At 37.6% G+C, this 17,597-nt stretch overlaps 1 protein-coding gene across 1 annotated transcript in view; it reads left to right on the forward strand.

Annotated features, from left to right (window-relative positions):
- Positions 1 to 17,597, forward strand: part of NUP210 (nucleoporin 210kDa) — a 66,973-nt gene that overhangs the window by 27,277 nt on the left and 22,099 nt on the right. The window contains exons 13-23 of the mRNA XM_009322004.1: positions 2,406 to 2,604; positions 3,932 to 4,077; positions 6,325 to 6,546; positions 7,837 to 8,010; positions 9,268 to 9,460; positions 9,760 to 9,866; positions 12,148 to 12,252; positions 12,386 to 12,487; positions 15,406 to 15,534; positions 16,245 to 16,372; positions 17,283 to 17,418. Of these exons, the coding sequence (XP_009320279.1) occupies positions 2,406 to 2,604; positions 3,932 to 4,077; positions 6,325 to 6,546; positions 7,837 to 8,010; positions 9,268 to 9,460; positions 9,760 to 9,866; positions 12,148 to 12,252; positions 12,386 to 12,487; positions 15,406 to 15,534; positions 16,245 to 16,372; positions 17,283 to 17,418 (1,641 nt within the window). The remainder of the gene's footprint in view (positions 1 to 2,405; positions 2,605 to 3,931; positions 4,078 to 6,324; positions 6,547 to 7,836; positions 8,011 to 9,267; positions 9,461 to 9,759; positions 9,867 to 12,147; positions 12,253 to 12,385; positions 12,488 to 15,405; positions 15,535 to 16,244; positions 16,373 to 17,282; positions 17,419 to 17,597) is intronic.

Genomic DNA, 17,597 nt, shown 5'->3' on the forward strand with positions numbered 1-17,597 from the left:
GTTTTCCCTGTAAATCTACAATCTTAAATATTTTTCTCTAGAATGTTATTGATTTGGAAATATTTCCTTGTGTCCTTTGGACTCATAATTTTCCTTAATGAGACTGTGTCAGTGCTTACTCTCTGTCAAACTGTTAAGAACTGCCAGACCTGTAACACGATAGAATAGAAACTAACAGTAAGTACTACTGTGGCGTATATTCACTACTGCGAAGTAGTACTACTCTGCTACCTCCACAAATTCAGGCATTTCAAACTATGCTTTAACTCTGTGCCTTTTGCAAAGAGCTAAGCATTGGAAAGGAAACCTGACGGAGAAGAGGAAACTTGCTCCTGACCTCAGAAAAACCTAAGAGAGAGTGTACTGAGCATGTGTGACTAATCTGGGATCCAGAGGCTGTGTTAGTCTAACTGCATGGTCATAAATGAAATAGGTTTGTTTATGCCAAGCGCATGCTATTGAGGCTGGCAAACAACCTCCATCTGGCTAAGGCTTTATAAAGGTGATGGTCTTTGTTTCTGAGGGAGCATAGAAGTTGATTTAGGAAGCATGTCTTGCAAGCCCTGGGGCAGTGCACCTTCCTTCCAGGATACATGCCTGTAATTTAGCAACTGGTGGGAAACAAGCTGATGGCATCAAATATACATACATTAGCTATACAAAATACCTCATAATTTTTAAGTATCCCCATGTGCAGCACTGCTGTAATTGTTGTACTGCACTCCTGTTGCACCAAAGTCCCTTTTGACAAAACTGTTCAAAAAATGTGTTTGGTCAAGACTGCCAAGTCTGTCCCATAATGAAGAGAGAGCTATGTAAGCAGATACCTTTCCTTTTTTTTTTTGTTTGTGCATTTTGGGAAAGATATTTCTAACCAAATTTTACTTGAACAGCTGCATCTACTAACGCTGGGTTTTTTGAGGGGCAAATTAGCTTGGGGTTTGTGCTCAGATTATTTATGTAAATTCTACAAAACGGATTTGAGAGGTACTAACATCATGCTTAAAATAATGACTTAAATGCTTAAAATAATGACTTAAATGCTTAAAATAATGACACAAGTTAAACTTTGTGCAGAATTTAGTTTACAGACTTACTCTGAAATTATTCTCTGGACAACCCAGGATGCTGCTTTTTAGCAGTGTGACAGTTACCAGCAGGAGATACAGGAGTGAAGATTTTTCAGTTAAAACTTCTTATCCTCAAACATAAGTCAAAGCCTGAAGACAGAAATACTTCTCTCCATGTGAGCTTTCAGAGCAGTGTATTGCACAATCTGAATAGGTTATTTTTGAATGCCTTTGTTCTTATGTTAGGAATTGCATTCTTCGTAGAATAACTCTGAAGAGTTCTATTTACTGACCTCAGTGAGCAAATTTTAGGAATAGTTAACTGTTCTACACGGATTACGGTTTTAACTCTGTACCATATGGTTCAAGATTCTATCCTGAAGCCATTTGCAGATGGTTAGGAAGTTAAGATATTGCAAATGAAAAGCCTTGATCATAGCGATTGTTATGAAATATGCAGTCAGTCTGTGGTGGATTCTTCAACATTAATGGAAAAAGTAGCAAATCAGAATAACAAATAATACAGTTAAGGCTTGTTCATCAACACACCAGCTATAATAGCTTGGAAGATCTATTTCTGCCGGTCTTATTTCTGAAAGTAATCCTTTTGATTTCAAAAGTATCTCTCACATAAAGATTACTTGCTGAAGCAGAAGGTTGTTAGATTAGGCAGTAGATATTTGTTCACTTATTTAAGGTTTCTGACATATTACTGTGGGGAAATGTTGAGCCCTGGACACCTTTAAAAATGTTTTGCCAACAGAAATGCAAGAAAGAAAGAAAAAAAAAAAAAGCCATTGAGGAAATGTTTGGGTCATCAGTTCCTTTAACTTCTACATACCTGCTGCTGTGAGTGATGGAGGCTGGGGACCCTTGCTAACTATGTCAGGTCTAGCTCAAATATTTACACTGTGAAAGTCAAGGTTGGATACTAAATCTGTCCCAGTTGGTGACAGTACCTCCTGGAGATATCATGCAACTTATTCCACACTTTAAAACCAACAAAGCAGAAGAGAGAATTATAGAAGTAGCAGTAAAAGGATCACCAAGCTAATGTGAACTTGGACTGTTATGGGAAAAGAGCACTAAAATAGTAGCAGGCTTTTCCTGGCCCTTTCTGATACCTTTCTGCAGCAGGTAAACACGGCAATGTTGACTCTGAGAAGAATTGTTTCCAGCCATCAGAGGGAAGTCAGCAGCTGGGAGAAGTATACGAGAGGGCTAATTAAAATAAGGAGAGCATATCGAAGTCTATTTTTCTTTTTTTTTTCCTGGTACCTTTTTGTGGGGTTGTGTTCATACATCTGCCCTGTGTTTCTTTCCTCCTTTCCTCAGGTGTATGTAACTGAACCCAGTGGGATGGAGTTCACACCATGTCAAGTTGAAGCACGTGTTGGCCAAATACTGGAGCTGCCCCTGAGGATTAATGGCCTAACAAATGTTGAAACAGGCGAGACAGTCCCACTGAGCGACTGCTCACACTTTGATCTAGTTGTAGAAGTAGAAAAGCGTGGTGTGTTCAGGCCACTTCAAGGTGATTTGACCCCCTCCCTGTTTTGAAAGTTAAATTAAGATGTTACTAAGTCACACATCTCCTTTAAATCAGTTTCAATTGCTGTGTACAGTATTCCCTTACTTATGGTGCTTAACTTCAGAGGTGGGGATCAGTACTTTTATTTTGAGGATGTATTTACTTTTTTATGCAGAACTTGCCTTTGGTATTTTTGATGTTTTGGGGGTCTCTGAAAGCATTTTGGCAATTATTTTATTGGATAATGTATAGTCTCCCATATGTCTTTCTACTGATTTAGTGTTTTTAGCATGCTTCTTTAACAAAGCTGATAGGTTTTCTCATAAGAGGCGTCCATGTATATTGTGTTTTGAGGTAGCATTGGAAGACTTACAAGAATACTAAGATTAATAACTGCTTTGCCCGAATTGTCCAGCAGTACTTTCAGTTCTATAAAGACACTGTTCATTGTTTGCTCACAAGGAACTAAGACAATCAGCTGCTTAAATTTTGCCAAATTTAATTTGCCAAATTAACAGATTTCACTGTTAAGCTCATTGCTTTAAGAAATGGCTCTTGTCAGGTTTATTAAGAGTATGGAGTATGTACGTTATTTTTGAAGATTGCCATTAATGTTGCTGGGCTAAGTGAACACTGAGCAATGTGCTTGTTCCTGTGTCTACTGATTTCAGTGTTGTTATTCAGATGTACCATTAATTTTTTCCAAGTGTCTCTTGTATGGAAGCTCTTTCCTGTGCTATTGAGCCAGTAAAACCAGTCTGCATTGTATCATCTGTTTGCTTGAGAGGCAGCTATTTTAAATGTCGCTATGTAGTCTGCTGTTGTACTGTTCGTTTCAAAAAAAGAAAAAATACACTCCTCCCAAACCCCAAAATGTCCTCTAAGTAAGCAGAGAAATTTCATGAAAACACCTTACCTTCAGCTGGAGAAATGACGTATTGCCTACAGTTCAAGTTGTTCTGTGCAGGAAAGTTTGTCTAAGCAGTGTGACTTATTTGTGCTTAATTACAAGCCAGTTTCATTTTAGAACAGCAAGATGAAAATATTCCGTAAGAGAGAGAAGTTATATTAGTTTGTACCAGAGTAAAGACTCATGTCCTGTTTAGGACAGCGTGAAAATAAAGAAGTTTGAGACATGGATACTTCAGTAAGTGTCGGGTTTGAGATGAAAGACAGTAGTGAACATTTTTACCCATTTGGTTGGAGAACACATCTCTACTTACTTCTGGTGGAAATGCTTTTGTCGACAAAAGCCGTGTTGAACTTGCATTAAAATGCCTGGGCATTTCTCTCCAAGTATGTATTTATGTATTTTTAATTTATCTGACAGGAAGGCTTAAGCCAACTGCTGATTTTTGTAGTGGAGTCAGAGTGAAAGCTGAAACTCAAGGATACACAACGCTTGTTGTTAGTTACACCCATGGTCGTGTCCATCTCAGTGCTAGCATCACCATTGCTGCCTATCTGCCATTAAAAGTAAGTCTGTTTTTGCTGTTCCTAAAGCAGTCCATCGCTTAAAATGCCTTTAAATGACAAACAGCAAGTTGATATTATGTAATGAGTATGTTTAAAAAAAAAAAGGAGGTGGGTGGTTTATTCCCAGGAAAAAATTTATGGATTGTTTTGGGGAATCGTGTTTTAACCCTTTCTCTGTGGAGCATATATATAGTAGAGTTTGCCTACATGGACACTGCAAGCCAAGTATAGCGGAGTGAGTAGTGCGGTAGTGAACTAACAGATTGTTGCAACTTCTGAAGTGGAAAGTGAATTTGATATCCTTGCCTGTTTTTCAGACTTTTGCCAAAAGAGTCACAATTGCTGTCATCGGAAGAAATATGCAGGACAGTAATAGGATTCAACCCTCACCCGAGTGAGGATGTATATCTTGTTTTGCGCAGCACACCTGAGTTAGTAAATTGCTTTTCAGCAGACTGTAGATGGGTGAAAAATTATGTGAGACTCAAATCGTTTGTTTCTTGACTGTCCATTTTAACTGATTAACAATTGGCTTAATAAGGTAACAAGGGGGCAGTCACAATTCTGCATCCATAATGGCAAATGGAAGTAGACCTAGCTTATGATTTCTGATTTCATAGTATATAAACTGATTTTTGCAAGAAGGCAAAGCTGGCTGGCCTATATGGCAGTGAAAATATATGCTTTTTCATGGGAGAAACGTATTTCACTGTTGGACAGTTCACTAAAGAAAACAGGAAGAACAAACCTGAGTACAGGGTCAATCTATGGAAATATGAAACAGCATGCTTATGTTACCCTCATCTTCAGAGACCTAGCACTGAATCTGCAAAGCTGAAGTCTAATACATTTGACCATAGCTTTTTTCCCCTCCCCAAATCTGGAACAAAAGTTTGTGCAAATCGTACAAAATTGTGACTGTAATGATGACTTCACTTTTCAAACATGCTGTTCTGTCAAATATCTTAAATAGCTGAGTATAATTATTTGAAGATGCTGAGACACCCTAAGCAGAGTGTGCAAACTTACTATTACTGGCAGCAATGTGAGCGAGGCATAGTCCCTTTAATTAGGAATTTTTCATATGTATGGTATCATTCACATTTATTAGCAAAGCCACTTGAGGTGTTGTAACACTGCTTTTCATATATAAAGTTAAATGATTCTAGGGTACTTAACAGAGCCAATACATGGTGACAAGGAGGGTAGATTAAGTGCACTTTAAAAAAAAAAAATCTGTGCTTAGATATCTCAGTGAAGAACTTCTTTTTCTTTGAAGTGTAGAACAGTGATTTCCACATTCTTTTCTCTCCTTTCTGTAGAATGAAATATTTATGATGCCCAGAAATGGAAGGCAGCATTTTTCTGTCAGATACCTATTTTAAAAAAATAATAACTATAACATAAAAAGTGGGAGAAAGATAAACAGGAGTCAAAGGGCAGGCAGACGCTTGAGACAATATCTCATAGTTTTCCAATGGGTTTTTACATTTATATTACAAACATAATCAGGGAGTAAATAGGAGGAAAGAGGAACATTTATGCCGACCCTTGCCTTCTCTCTCTTCCTACCAAAATGCACCTATGGAAAGAATTGAGCCAGCCTTTATGTTCGCTGCTATTTCTTTCTTACTGAACACCTAAGTAATATGATGATGTGGAACACAAGCTACAAATGGTTATTGTGTATTAAAATGTCAGGTTAATTTCTGTGATGATAAACAGCACAGGCTGTCCCAGTGATGCACATCAATGTAGAATTCATCGTAGAGGTTTGAAGTAAAACTTGTGTAGGAGAATAATTACACGCACAGAACTGTGCTGGAGAGAGCACTGTCAAGTGAAAGTAAAATTTGACATTTTATTCATTTCAAGTACTGTCTATTTAAAAAATGTGGTAGAATACTATCTCTCTGAATGTGCTCAGAAGAGTATACTAAGGGTCTTTCTCTTGCTGTAATTCTTCATGAAAGAGAGTGACTAGAGTGTAGTTAAAATTTTTCTTTGGATCCATGGGTTCCACTGAATATAATCCAGCTGGACAGAAGTCTTGTAGATGATGCTAATTATTTTGGTACAACTCTGTTCTTAAATAACCATGCTTACAAACCACTGTGTGGGAAAAACCATGGCCAAATCAAAGTAACCAAGATAGCTCTTCCATTAAGAAGGAAGTTTCTTTTGCAAGGTACAACCAAACTGTGTGTAAATAGATTCATTAATTTGTAATTAATTCATTCGTTACAGACTATCGATCCTCCATCTGTTGCTTTAGTGACTTTGGGTTCCTCTAAAGATATGTTATTTGAAGGAGGACCTAGTCCATGGGTACAAGAACCTTCAAAGTTCTTCAGGAACGTCACTGCTGAGGATGCAGAAAGTATTGGTCTGTCTTTATTTGGACCTCCTACATCTCGAAATAACATCCAGCATTGGGTTAGAGTGTCTTGCAAAAGCCTGGGAGAGCAAGTAAGTGCCAGAAGGTATTTGTCTTGCCCTCTGTCAAACACTGAGCTAAGCAACTGAGAACAGGCTTCAGACAGATTTATGATACCATATACATTATATATAAGAAATAGTTTTTGTGATAAGCCAGTAAAGAACTTGGGTAAGTATATTGTTTAGCCATTGTGATGCTGGTACAGGTTTTAGAGTGAGCATTTCATAACATTATGTTATAAAGTGGTTTACGATGGGTTTATTGCAGTATAAAGCCAAGTCGCAGAAACCTTACGTTGTAGAATGCGTTAAACAGATCCTAGTAAGTGCAGCCTCAGTTTGCATAAATAGGATCATAGCAGAAGGTTACTGCAGTAAACTGACTCTTCTGTCTGACCTGCTCCTCTTAACCAAGTTACTTTCCAGTGTAATTCTGTTTATTCAGACAAATGACAGCCATGTGAATGTATTGCTCTGGTATTTGGGCAGTCTTTGTGACAGTGGCTGTAGTCATTTTCCACCTGGTCTTGTTTTCTCCAACACGCAGAAGTGATTTATCCTGCTATACTTACCCCGGCCAGTCTATAAAGCATTTAGCTTTGATTTAATGTTTTTCTCCTGTAATTCTGCAAGGCCTAAGCATTTTGGTGTTGCTGCCAAACTATTTAACTGATTTCCTCAGTGGATACTGTACAAAGCGTAGCTATTTCTGTAAGAGCAAATTCGGGGAGGAAAAACTTTGTTGTTGTCTATGACTGTGCATGCATCGGCTGTCTGTCCTGTGCTGTCCAGAACAGATCGCATCTGCATGGCTCTGGCTAGCATCAGTGCATGGGTGGATAAGGCAGGTAACCAGAGCTACCTCAGCCTGCTGGGATAGCCTTCTCTGTGTTTACATCCACTTTGTGTTGTTGAGGACTAAAAGAGGAATGTAAAATAAAACACAAGATGTTTTTAAACACACTGAAGTGACTATAAATATTGTCTTTGGGCTGTTCTCTTCTCACTCTGCAAGAAAGATGCCTGTCCGTTAGCTTCTTAAGTTACAAAAGATTTGTTGTTTGAATCAAGTTTGATAGTAATAAACATGAATCCTTAGGAAAAGTTCCCAAGAATAGTACTTTGGTATAGAACTGTTCTTGAAATATGCACCTCCTTTTACATCTTCCTGTGTCTTAATGGTGCTGTAAATCCCCAAGAATCATATTTTTGCTTGTTCATTCTGACATCAGAGTGTAACTGAGATCTGTGAAATAGAACATGCCTGAACTCAGTAGTCCTTTTCTCTTCCCTCACTTGCCTGTTGTCATAATTGTACAGGTTATTGCCTTAACAGTTGGAAACAACCCCACAATCACCAACCCTTTTCCAGCAGTTGAGCCTGCTGTTGTGAAGTTCATCTGTGCTGTCCCTTCACGACTCGCTTTGACTCCTGTTTACGGAAGTCCTCAGCCTGATCTCTCCTGTCCTTTGCTGCAACAAAACAAGCAAGTGGTAAGTCTGAGAAAAGTGACAGGAAAAGAACGTGTTCTTATAACTTAAAAATCAGTGTTTGGACCTCCACATACAGAATAAAGCATCTGACTTGCTGCAAGAGTAGCAGTAACTCTAGTGTTGTGGGCCACACTGGTATCATTGTCTACTTCTGCAGAGAGCAGTCTGAATGGGAGTTTCCTCCAGTGATCATTCGAACATGTTTATAAAGGGACCTACCAGAAAATAGGATTATATGTAAAAGCATTTGGATTGTGGCTTCTCACAGAAGTGTCACTGTGAGGAGGCCTTTCTGACTTGTCTTGAGATAAATTTCTTTTTTATTTAAAAAAAAAAAAGGGGGGGGGATAAATGTCTCCAGCAGCTGTTTCTAAGGAAAGTACTTTTTCCCTATACCAATTCATTCTAATCTAACTGTTCCATTGAGTATATAGAGACATATTTTATCATACATGTATTATTACATGAGTGTACATTTGTGTGTGTCTTATTAGTAAAGGCACAAACACTGCTGCTGTGAAGATACCTATGTAAGCGTATACAGTGAGTATTGTTCAGTGACATCAGATGTATTCAGCTTTGCAAATCTGAGTCACAATAAATGGACAATGCATATTTGTAGATTATCAAGCATAAAGAACTCTTTCTTCTATATCCTAGAGTGCTGTCACATGTTGTCTGCTGAGTAAACTCTGTTTTGTTGTGTTAATATTACCAGGCAGATATAAAAGTCATCCTACTTTCATAAAACTGCAGTGTGTATTGAGTTGATGAGTCATTTTAAATAACTTCTCTGTAATGACAAGACAAGGAGATTTTTGCGTATTATAAGTCACTTCAGAGTTCACCTGTTTTTCTAGCTCCGTTATGTGTTAGTTAGACTGCATCAGTACACTGCTATCGCTAATGTATTTCACAAGATGAACGCCAGAATTTTGAGCTATGCCTTCTGACAAATAGCAGTATTTTTCATTATTTGTTTGAATTCCAAGGATGACATAGTTGAGCTGTGTGGTTTGATTTTTTGTTTTAAGGTAATTCACTGGCTAAAAAAAACCCCCACCCTCCAACCCCCCCCAAAAAACCCTTGCAGTTGAAGTACAGCTTAATGACTTTGCATTGATGGCTCATTTTAATGAACATTACTCATGTAATGTGTTATAATAAATCTCATGGAATTCAGCATACATTTTTTTCTTCTAATGATTAAAAAATCCTCTTCCATCTGTTCAGTTCAAAGTATTAATTCTTTTTCAGGTTCCTGTTTCAAATTATCGCAATCCAGTATTGGATTTGGCTGCATATGACCAACAGGGCAGTAAATTTGATAATTTCAGTTCTCTTAGTGTTATCTGGGAATCAACAAAAATGTCCTTAGCTAATATTGAGCCTGATATGCCAATGGAGCTGACTCTGAAAGAAGATGGAAGCGGTCAAAAGAAAATGCACGGTACGAATTAGTTTAAATGAGCATTTCATTATTTGAAGAAGGTAAGGGTTAAATCTATTCGGTAATGTCTGAGCTTGATTAAAGAAATTACTGTAATCTGCAGTCATATTTCAGCTTATCTTCAACATGCATTTTAAGTGTGCGTTATTTAAAAAAAAAAAAGAACCCTAATGCCTAGAATCTGTCTTGAGAGAGAAAGTCCTTGTCTGTTTAGAGTGATAATGGAAGAGATTAGCAGTGTACATTTCACCTTTTTCTTCCCCATAATCAGATTTATTTGACTTTTTGTTTGATTCTAGGCTTACAAACTGTTCTAGTTCATCATGAGTCTGGAACAACTGCCATCACTGCAACTGCAACAGGATACCAGCAATCCCATCTCAAGGCAGCTAAAGTGAAAATACCGGTACTCAGAACTCTGGTTTTTGTTCCCATTTTCCTGTGATGCTTAATGTGTAGTGTTCCTATGTATTTATATCCTCACTGCATAGTAATGTAAAAATAAGGCAGCTCCATAGCTGATTCTGAAGACAGATTCATACCACAATGTTTTTATAATGTTCATGGCTTTCCTTGCTTTCCACTGCACTACGTGCTGCTATCCGTATCAAATACATCCAATTCCTTTTTTTTTTTTAACCATCTGGGCAAGGGGATTGCAAAGAATTGTTTCAGTTGGTTTTGTTTCGATTTAGGTTTTTTAATGAATTGGTGAATCTCTGCTGCTTGTCCTTCACTAAAGCAACCATGTGCTTAGTACAGCTGTCACTGGGGAAAGCAAATGTATTATTTTCACTGCAAAACTGGGTAGAAAAGTTCTGCATGAGCAAAGCAAGAGCTGGCTCATCCTCATATGGACCATATGTAAAATCTGGGCTCTGACTGAGACTTTTTTTTTCCTCCATCAGTCTTACAGAAGGGAGAGACTACTCATTTGTACAATGCCAGCCATAAGCCTAGGCTCTAATTTTTCAAGTCATTAGCCACTCCCTGAAATACTTTAGTTTGTAGATATTCAACATAGGGAAGACTAACAGCAAAAACAGTAGTGATGATGAGCAAAGAAGGCAGATGTAAACAGATGGCAATTTTCTGTTTGTGTTGCTTTTCATTTTTTTTCTCAATATAAAGGCAGGTTTCAGCCTGTGGAACAACCTGACATGCATAGTAACTAACTCTTAAAATATCCTGCTTCACTAAATTGAAATTCCGTTTAGTTTTGTTAAGCAAGATTTAAGTGGAGTTTGACTATATGCAGTTCTGAATAATGTACCATGAATATAGAGTTGAGACAAAGAGTAAAATACGGAGCTAGAGGTTACAGTATTTTTAATTCAAAGCAGGTAACAGATGGGCACTAGTAATGTGAAATATCCTATAGCCCAGATTTCTGTCAGTATGTCCAAGGTTTGGCATCTGGATAGTAGATTTCTTTGGAAGATGATCTGTATTGCCAGTTTGTTCTTGTCTTTTCAGTGAAGTTTCCAGCCTGCTTTTGTTGGGAAGCATTTCCACTGAAGAATTTGACTATAACTTAGTCAAAATTACTAGATTAGAGATACAGTTACTTTGCCACCTAAGATATTTGGTTTTGTATCTTTTTTTCTCTTATAAAAATTGAGTTGTAATAAGAACACTTGGTGTTCTGCAATCATTTTGTAATTTACTGTGCTCTGCTTTATTAAACCAATATTCAATATTCTTTCTTACATTTAGAGATAACTAGAAAAGTGAATCCTCTAAACTTTGCCTCGAGTTCAGAGAACTTTATTGTATTTCAGTGTGGGATACATACACGTAAAATGGCATTGGAGTTCTCTGTGTTTAAGTTTGGGAGGAATCCTTTTGATAGTTGAAGAGTAGTTGTAGATACCACTTCTGCTATAGTTACATAGGCTCATGTGTTGTTTCTTTAAATTAGGTAATTTGTCTACTTTTTTCAAATACTTTAGAAATGGGCTGCTATATTCTGCTTTCAAACCCGTCCATAACTTCTTACAGACAAAAACTCAAATAAAAATTTAATAGGTGGTATAATAAGATGTCTTGATCATTGTTCCATGTTTAAGTGGAGCATCCTGTTATGTCATTAGGGGAAGATGACATCCTTTCTACATCAAGGAAATAATTCTACTAATTAGGTGAAATGGGTACATAATACTAACTTCCTCTAAAAAACATTTTCCCTGTCTAAGCTAATGTTATTATGAGTGAATGATTAAACTTGCATCTGGTCTAGTGTCTATGCACTTACATTTAAGGAAGAATTTCTTTTGGTGGCCTGCTAGGAAGAATCCTAAAAAGATGATCTTGAAGTAGAAGAAAACATTCTGTCTCTGCTTTATCATTTTACATGAACGTGTAACATGTCTCTGAGTTAATATCCTATCTGTGTGTGTCAGCCTTGGTTAACTGATCCTGCTACATTTTTAAGGTGTAGGCCTTTGTTCTGTGTCTTGGTCAGAGATGCAGAACACAACGGCATGTCCTGTATATGACCTTACCTGTAGAAGAGAGCTAGCAGCTCAGCCAATTACTAGACCTTGTGGACATTCTGTTAACCTAAACTTCTCCAGCTCTGGCTCTGTGTTCATCTGCTTTAAGCATCCTTCCCTGCATATACAAGAGACTTGCACTCTTTTCTGACTCTTAGTGTTTGTTGTAACAGCTAGAATTGTTTCTTTCAGTATGAACCTCTTCTACCAGTGTCTGCCACTATTGAACTGATACTAGTGGAAGATGTAAAAGTGAACCCTACCGATGTCTCCATTTACAATCACCCCGACATACAGGTAACAAATTATGCTGCTGCTTTCTAACTGCAGGGAGGAAAACATAAAAAATTATGATATGTGTGAGGATACCAGTTTTAGCAATGTACTAGAAAGATACAATCTAATTTTGGATGCTTTTCTGGTTTTGCAGGCAGAACTTTTCATCAAAGAAGGTTCTGGATATTTTTTCATTAATACCAGTGTTGCAAATGTTGTAAGAGTGGCTCATGAGGAAACTCAAGGTATTGCTTTGGTAAGTAAAGTATTTTGTTATTTTATGTCTTTTTGGCAATCTGAATATCATTCTGCAGTTTCATCGCTATTGGTTGTTTTCCAGTACATGTGGATAGAGGGGCAATAACTGAATCTTGGATATGTCTGCCTGTTACAGTCAAGCTTCAGGCAGGGGATCTTTGCACTAGCAATTTCACGTATAGTTTCAGGTATAGGAAATTGTTTCACAACAGTTGTGATGCATACATATAATCTGTACAAGATAAAAGCCAGTACCAAGTTGTTCTTCACCCATTACAATATTGCAGTACAATGTTCCTGATTTCATAAACACAAAATGAAAAATAATGTGACAAAATTATTCAGAAGTGTTATAAAAAGGATTAATCGGTTTCTAGAATAATATTGGAATATTTGTTGTAGGCCAGTACTTCTGAAACCTTCAAATTCTTCTTCCAGTGCTATTTCAGGGTATTTTGCTTATCACAGTATTTCATCCTGATTTTGTGAATAAATAGCTATTAAATAGTTGATTTCTGATCTCCCTATTAAGTTTTTAATGCACTTTTCCGCTAGAAGATGCGACTAAGCTACAGTTACGCTTCACTTCATCCAGGCCCAGGATATGAGATGCATTCTACAGTGAACAACAATAAAACTATATATTTGCATTGTAGCTTTCATTAGACAAGAATTGGAAGTGACACAAGTTGTTTTAAAGAGTAGTCTTTAGAAATTTATAGTTTACAGATTTATCTTGTGTTAAATAATGTTGATGAAGTTGTGAAATAATGATGGTAAAGGTGGATTTTTTTCCATTGTTGAGAATATGGGAAGTATTGGTGAAATAATTTGATTATCTCTAACTGTTGGAAGTGTAAGGTGGGAATATTTTTCCAACAGAGTCAGCTAGGCACAGTGGTGGGGTAAAAAATAGAAAAGATGAGCTTATTTTTGTACATTGTACACTGTTTCAGCTCTTAATAGTTTTTCAGTCAGATCTCCCTCATGGGTTTAGCAGTGCTTTAACTGATGTACACAAGATAATTTCAGAATAGAGCAGTGAACTTAAATGGTGGAACAGTGCCAGCAAGATAGGCTTTGTGAAGTACAAAAAGCGATTTATTTTAACTACCTGTCAGATTAAAGGAGAGAGAACTCCACTTTTTAACACATTTAAAAACCATTTAAAACAAAACAAAACCCCCACATTTTAAAAGTTTGCTAGTCCTGCATGCTATGCTTGAGTGAAATCCCAGTATTGCCTGTGGATTTTTCTTTCTATGGAAGCCAGCAGAATGGTCTGTGTAGAAAATCAGCAAATTCCAGTCTGTGCCAGGATGATGCCATGGCAGGTATCAGTGGAGTCAAGTTGATGCGGGATGGTTTGACAGTAAACTATTCTCAGAAACTAAATTCAAATTAACTAGAGCAGTGATTCTCAGACTTTTTACTGGGACTGCCAAGGATAAATTTTGTACCTCTTACCGTCTTTTTGACACGGCAGCTTTTCTGGACGTGAGTGGTAGCATGGGAGAAGAATGAATAGTGGTGAAATACACGGTATGCTAGGGAGCTACTGGACACCTAATAGGAGATGAGAACAGAAGAGGTAGCTGGGACAGGAAGAGTTTTTGTAAGTTGTAGTAGCCCTGCTTTCCCTTTTGGCCCTCTGCTCTGGTAGCTTCTTTGCTCTGGTCTCCCAGCCCAAACTGAGCTCCATTACATCTTCCTCCCCGTGGTTGTGCTGGCTACCTCCTCCTGGCCACATTCCCTTCTCTGCTTTCCATGGCTGTATGTTAACAAGTGCCCCCAGTTGCCTGTATTACCCACCCACTTTGGGAACCGCTGCTGTTCTGAAAGCTGACATTTATTGAAACTTTATATTCCTTGCCATTTTGAGGCAAAAGTAAGAGTGGTGTCCTCAAAGAACAAAATGTCAGCCCTTTCCACTGCTCTTACTGCTAACTCCTGTAGTGCTGCCAAGTAATGCTACGAATTAGATTAAATTCCTTTGAACTGGGGGGCCTGGCTATCCATCACCCCTTGTTTCAAAGAGTTCATCTTCATAAGCCAGATGAGTGCATAGAGTAGGACACCAAACGTCTGTGCTGTCTCTGGCCAAAGTGAAGGTACCTGTGAAGGTGAAGAGAATAGTTGGGGTCGTCCCTGAGGTGTGTGACAAGGTTAGGGAAATTGCAGGAGAACTGCAAAGATGATGTGAGCAAGGTGTGGATGAATGGCCTCGAGAAAGCGTATAGAGACAACTTTGGGATTGGTGCCTACTTCCGAGGGCTTGTATTTGTGAGCAGAGGTCTCTCTTTCTTCATTGTTTGATTCTTGCTGTATTCTGAGAAGTGTAAGGTGTACGTTCTTAATAAAAAAAATTAATAAAATAATAATAGTTGTATCAAAGAAATATCTGATTTGGCAATCGTCCTCTTACTTGGAAAGATCTACCACCAGATTTTGGCTATTCATTCAGATTAAAAGCAATAACTGTAAAGTATGAATCTTGTAGGAAGGAATACCAATGCTTTATAAGCAGAGTCTCTGCCCTTGATTTTTTTTCCCCCCCTTAGCGTTTTGTTTTTCACTCCGCTAAGAAAAGTTTCATTGCTCTGAATGATTTGTTGTGGGTTTTTTGTCATTCTGATGGCAGAAGGAGAACAACAGGATGCCAGACTGCTTCTAGATTAAGATATGTTAGTTCAATTGCTGCCCACAGGCCGTTTGCACTAGCTCAATAGTATGATATCTTTTACATACATTTTACAGCTTTACTTATACTTCGGTGGAAGAATTGTCTGTGTCTAAGGCTTGGAGACTTCTGCATCCAACTACGTCTGCCCTGAAAGTAATATAAATTTTATCCTATGAATGACAGACAAATGAAAATAAGAAGTGCTATAATAGAATTTTCTTTTGGCATTGCAGGTGCATCCTCTGCTTCCAGGATCAGTGACAGTAATGATTCATGACTTGTGTTTGGCTTTCCCTGCGCCAGCTAAAGCTGAAATTTATGTATCTGATATACAGGAACTGTATGTCCGAGTTGTTGACAAGGTTAGTGGCTTTGAAACCAGCATTATTAGCTGATCCAGATTGCCCTGATTCCTTGTGCTGATCACAAACATAAAGATGAGACATGTACAAGAAGATAGGAGGTAGTGGTTAGGGCCCTCTGCTGCAGTTGTATGACCTTAAAGAAATAGTTTGATCTCCCTGTGTTCCTGTTTCTCTCTCCCAAATTTATCCTTTTAGGTTGTAAGTGTTTCGGAGTATCAAGTGTCTCTTGCTTCATGTTCTGTGTGGCAGCAATCTCAATTTCTGCATTTACACAGCAATGTTAATTCATAATATACATGAACACATTAATTTACATTTCCTGCTGTTTAAAGTGCATGCGAGCAATTCTTTGAGGAGTAGGTTTTGCCCCAGGGTCATTTTCCATATGTCATGTTTTAAAAATCACCAGAAAAAGAAGTCCAACTCATTTTACTTGCCAGCTTGGGTGCGTCTTATGCAAAACAAGTGTTGATGTTTCTGGATGTTTTAATTACGCCCTTGCCAGCTGAAAGACCTGAATTCATTTATTTAATTTGACACTTAACCATAGGTGGCAGGGATTATTCTTTAAAATCAGTGCTAATCTAACCTTGGGGCTTTATCTCCAATACCCTACTAAAAGTATAATACAAAATAAAATGAAAACATTTATGCTAATAAATAAGAATAGCTTAAATAAAAAATTGCTGGATGTGACTGTGTTTCAGGTGGAGATTGGAAAAACAGTTAAAGCTTATGTCAGAGTTCTGGATGACTCTAAGAAACCTTTTCTGGCTAAATACTTCGCTGTCATGGATCTAAAACTAAGGGCAGCATCTCAGATTGTTTCACTTGTGTAAGTTAATGGATTTTTTTTTTTTGTTAATCTGCGAATATGTTTATGGTCAGAATAAGCAAAAAATGAGTAAAGATATTGGCTTGGAGGCATGGTAGTATACAATGACTGAGTTTTTCTTTATTTTATTTTTATAAAGTTTTAATTACCTGTTAGATGTCTTCTAAAATAGTTATTTGTCAGGAAAATTGCCTAAGCTAACAGTCTAAATCTTGTTGACTGATGAATGAGACTGTATTCGTACGCTATAATATTTCAAGGAGCCTTATGCATCTTGGAAGCAGTGACTTGGTAATTAATGTCAGGTGAAGAACTCTGTGAAATACGTGATGTTATCAAACTCCTTCGGTCTGTTACTTAACCTGTTAGAAACAGGTAGGCTAAATCATCCGATTGCCTCGAAGCCCCGTATTTTCTAAGCTCTAAACACAATGATTAGGGCTTATTTTGGACTGTTGATTTTTAGTGTTGAGATAATCAGTAAAAATCATTCGGCTTCGTATGGGGAAGTGTATGTGTGCGTCTTTGCATACACCATCCAGTACTGCTTGGCTGTATCTATCCCACTCCATTAAATAGCGTCGAGGTTTGTAATCAAGGCTTGTGCCACTATTGTCCCAACTGGTCGAATTGTTAGTGGGTTCCCTGGCAGAGTTTTGGTCTGTACCAGCTAACACTCTGGTTTCATTTTCATTTCAGGTATTTCATTTTAAGAGAAAACACAGGCTACAAAGAGCCATTTCATGACGTTAGATGTAGAAATGTGATGGTTACCTTAATTTTGCTTAAGACATAGTCACTTTGTCATCCTTATGATAAAACTGCTGTGCACTAAACAAGTCCTTTGCATTTGTTATTCCTGTAATTTATTCAAAGAACTTCTCTATTTTAATGTGTTTCTTTGCTACAGCCCACTCAGTGAAGCTCTTGATGACCATACCGCTGCTTTTCTAGTGCATGGGATGGCCATTGGTCAGACTAGTCTTACGGCAACTGTTGCTGACAAAAGAGGACAAAGAATCAACTCTGCTCCACAACAGATTGAAGTAAATAATTTCAGATAAAATATATGTGTAAACAAGATCTATGTTATGATAGCACAGGAACAGTATATTATAGTTAACTTATAGTATAGAAACTAATTTGCCAGAATGATCTGTTTATTTTTTCTGTCCAGAAGTTACCCAAATGCTAGTCTGTTTCAGATTTCATAGTGTTTTTTAAC

The sequence above is a fragment of the Pygoscelis adeliae genome, unplaced genomic scaffold (genome assembly GCF_000699105.1).
Source record: "Pygoscelis adeliae isolate BGI_AS28 unplaced genomic scaffold, ASM69910v1 Scaffold304, whole genome shotgun sequence".
NCBI classification, from domain to species: Eukaryota; Metazoa; Chordata; class Aves; order Sphenisciformes; family Spheniscidae; genus Pygoscelis; species Pygoscelis adeliae.